This window comes from Triticum aestivum, chromosome 5B (genome assembly GCF_018294505.1).
Source record: "Triticum aestivum cultivar Chinese Spring chromosome 5B, IWGSC CS RefSeq v2.1, whole genome shotgun sequence".
Lineage (NCBI taxonomy): Eukaryota > Viridiplantae > Streptophyta > Magnoliopsida > Poales > Poaceae > Triticum > Triticum aestivum.
This window is the reverse complement of record NC_057807.1, coordinates 84,672-87,752: the sequence shown is the minus strand read 5'-3', so window position 1 is coordinate 87,752 and position 3,081 is coordinate 84,672. Positions and strand designations below refer to the sequence as shown.

General features: G+C 48.0%; 1 protein-coding gene across 2 annotated transcripts; it reads left to right on the top strand.

Annotated features, from left to right (window-relative positions):
* The first annotated feature begins 331 nt into the window (after nt 1–331).
* On the top strand, nt 332–1,831 carry LOC123115376 (uncharacterized). Of its 2 annotated transcripts, none has more exons than XM_044536538.1 (4): nt 332–488; nt 572–763; nt 1,196–1,398; nt 1,507–1,831. In XM_044536538.1, the coding sequence occupies exons 2-4, from the start codon at nt 668–670 to the stop codon at nt 1,727–1,729; spliced, it is 522 nt and encodes a 173-aa protein (XP_044392473.1). In that variant the 5' UTR covers nt 332–488; nt 572–667; the 3' UTR covers nt 1,730–1,831. The 2 variants fall into 2 exon arrangements, with proteins under 2 accessions (XP_044392473.1, XP_044392472.1); XM_044536537.1 differs by having other exon boundaries at nt 356–488; nt 583–763.
* The last annotated feature ends 1,250 nt before the right edge of the window (nt 1,832–3,081 follow it).

Below are 3,081 nucleotides of genomic sequence, written 5' to 3'. Positions count from 1 at the left end.
GTTGGGGTGAGGAGGAGGGGCGGCTAGGGTTGGGGGACGGAGCATCTCATTAACTACTTGTCACATAAACAAAATTTTCTTGAAGTGCGCTATGTTACTCCCACTATGACTGGCCTAACATTGTAGTCCAACCTCTGCATGCACATGAGGCAGCCAAGGGGATCCTTCTTGCCGATTTGCCATTGCTACTAACATCACCTCTTGAAGGAGGATGTCCCCATCATAACCTTAACAAAGTTTGACTCTCCAAGAAAGTCGGAGGTCCACTTGCTTTGGGACGGGGAGAAACAAACGAGAAACTAGCTCCACCGCTAAACGCCCGCTCACCTACTTTCATTCCCCTCCCCACGACTTCCATTCCCGTTTCGACATGGTACCTTCCTCATAATAAGAGTCAATGCAAGCATGCATACGCGAGAAGCCGACGAGATCCATACACAAATTTCAGTCCCGTGGTTGTGGCAATGGCATGCATCTCCATGTGAATTGTGAGTGCATGCATTTCCATAATGTCTTAATCTTAACAATCTATCTTATTTCTCTTCTTGTTTCTTTTTTTTTTGCTTGCGAGATCATGCGCAGTATCTGCATGCATGCAGTTGGGTGCCAAGGTGAATTGTCAAACCGGCCACACGCGTGATCCTACCACCAAACTGACAACAACGAAATGAACACAGAGAAGTTAAAAAGGTTCCTAACTGGGTTGGTGGTAGGATTAGGCATAGCGGCCTTGATTCTCTCCGCCAATGCCACAAGGCCCGAGGTAAGCAAGCACATGTTCCACATGATATTATTCATACCAGTACTCCCTCCGTCTAGATGTGTAAGTCATCTTACGTTGTGCACCGCGACCAAGGCGAAGAGGAAAACGAGAAAACTTAATATCTTTTTGCTAATTAATAGCATTGCATGCAATGAACTAACCACTGCATGTCACGTTTGGTAGCCTCAAGTCATTGAAAGCATGCACGGCCCACATCTCTTATTGGTTGATGTCACAAAACAAAAAACGAGGAAGGAGTTAATGTACCGTGCCTAAGTGTTTTGGGATTATTTGATTTTCGTAAGTTGACTTAGACACCTAGACGAAGGGAGTACTATTTATCTTTTTGTTTGTTAATTTGCATGCGTTTAACGGAACGGAACTTACTAGGTTGTTGTAATTTTTTTGTTTTGTTTTGTTTAAAAAAAATAGAAGCCGGAGGATATCAGGTTGAACGAGAGGGGTGAATGCGTGTACCCCATGAGCCTGTCTTTCGTGGTGGGTTTGGCCGAGCTGGCTGTCCTTGTGGGCTGCGTCTCGTATTTCACCTTCAAACAAGGATGCTGCTGCGTGCGCCGCGACGGCGTCTCTGAATGGAGCTTCGCGCTGGGCATCTTCTTCGCTATCATCGCATGGTGAGTGAGTTGAGCTCTTGGGAAATACAAGAGCGTTTAGATCACTACTACTTACTTGAGGGAGCTCTTCTTTTCTAATGGTGTGGGTGTGGGTGCGGGCGTGTGCAGGTTATTGACGTTGTGGGCGGTACGACTATATCTCGTCGACGTGGAGGCGATCTGGCCGGGGAGGCGTGGTAAACCCCCGGAGTGTTACGCCTCTCTTAAGACGGATCACCATCGCCTTATGGAGAAAGCATTCAGACCCTTCATCTTTGCCATCCTCTTTGCAATCGGCTCCTCCAAGAAACTTTCCCCCCCTCCTCCTGTAGAAACCCAGCTAGCTAGCTAGCTAGCGTGCGTACGTCTCCGGCCCCAACATTCATTCCATGTGAGCACATTATATTATATTGGAGGCTCCTTTTTTCTTGGTTTGATTATTTTTGTTAACTCACATTCACATATCACGATTGGATCGAGTCGGATTTCTACGATGCATGCATGTGGGAAGCTTCAAGCATATTTTATATTTGATTTGAGGGATATATTTTTTAACTTCAACTCTAGTTAGGCTTTCAAAACTAGGGAGCGTCTATGTGCATCTCCAACGCTGACGCCCCAAACCGGACACCTCATCATCCGTCAGCGGACATTGATGCGTGAGCCGGCCGTCTAATCATAACTAGGTATTTGTTCAAGCAAAAACAGTACCTGAGCTCTGGTCCACCCACATAACACTTTTAAAGGCAATGAACGTTAAATCAATATGAATCGTGGTGAAAGTAACTTGTCGATATTCCCGTGTGTCCTCCGGCAGTTCCGGCTCCGCCTCCACCATGGCAGCATTCTGCTTCTCCGGCTTTGCATGCTGCTCCTCCGGCTACGGAGAATCCGGAGGCAGGCCGACAGCAACCCTTACATCGCGCCAAGCATGGATCTCTTCCAGCAGCTGCAACCGACACTCTGGAGTCAGCATCGCATACATGGTGATCCTCTGCCGGGCCATGGCTAGCAGCTACGGCGAGCAGATGGAAGGTGGCGGCACCGAGGGAAGGGAGAGGGAAGGGATGGGGACGTCATAGGGATGGGCTGCCGCTGTCTAGCTGAAATGGCCGGACTTGGTCCCTCAGGCGTTATGTCGGAGCGGTGCCATGAATGCGTGCGCACTGAGGACCGGAGGAGGCGCTCGTCGGACCAATAATCTTGGCGTGTCACCGTGTGGGCCCTTGTGGTCAGTTATACGTGGCAGCTGTGTCACGTAGTAGTACTGAAGCTGAGTATAAGGCTGTGGCTAATGCTACTGCAGAGATTATCTGGGTGCGGTCTGTGCTTCAGGAGTTGGGTTTGTCTCAACCGCAGCCTCCTATCCTTTGGTGTGATAACATCGGTGCTACATATCTTTCTGCAAATCCGGTATTTCATGCCCGAACGAAACACATTGAAGTTGACTATCACTTTGTACGGGAACGTGTGTCGCAGAAGCAACTCCAGATCAAGTTCATCTCTTCTAAGGATCAACTTGCAGACATCTTCACTAAGCCTTTACCTCTACCACAGTTTGAGGCTTGTAGGCGCAATCTTACCCTTCTCGGTTCTTTAGAAAGTGGCTAAGATTGAGGGAGGGTGTTAGACTATGTATAGCTTCTGTATTTGTGTACGTATATTGTACCTATTGTAACACACCCATTATATATATGAGATAAG

Excerpts from the sequence above, each read along its gene's own strand:
- LOC123115376 (XM_044536538.1), top strand. The coding sequence starts at position 668 with ATGAACACAGAGAAGTTAAAAAGGTTCCTAACTGGGTTGGTGGTAGGA. Across the intron at positions 764-1,195 it reads CCAATGCCACAAGGCCCGAG|AAGCCGGAGGATATCAGGTT; the intron begins GTAAGCAAGCAC and ends TAAAAAAAATAG. Across the intron at positions 1,399-1,506 it reads TTCTTCGCTATCATCGCATG|GTTATTGACGTTGTGGGCGG; the intron begins GTGAGTGAGTTG and ends GGGCGTGTGCAG.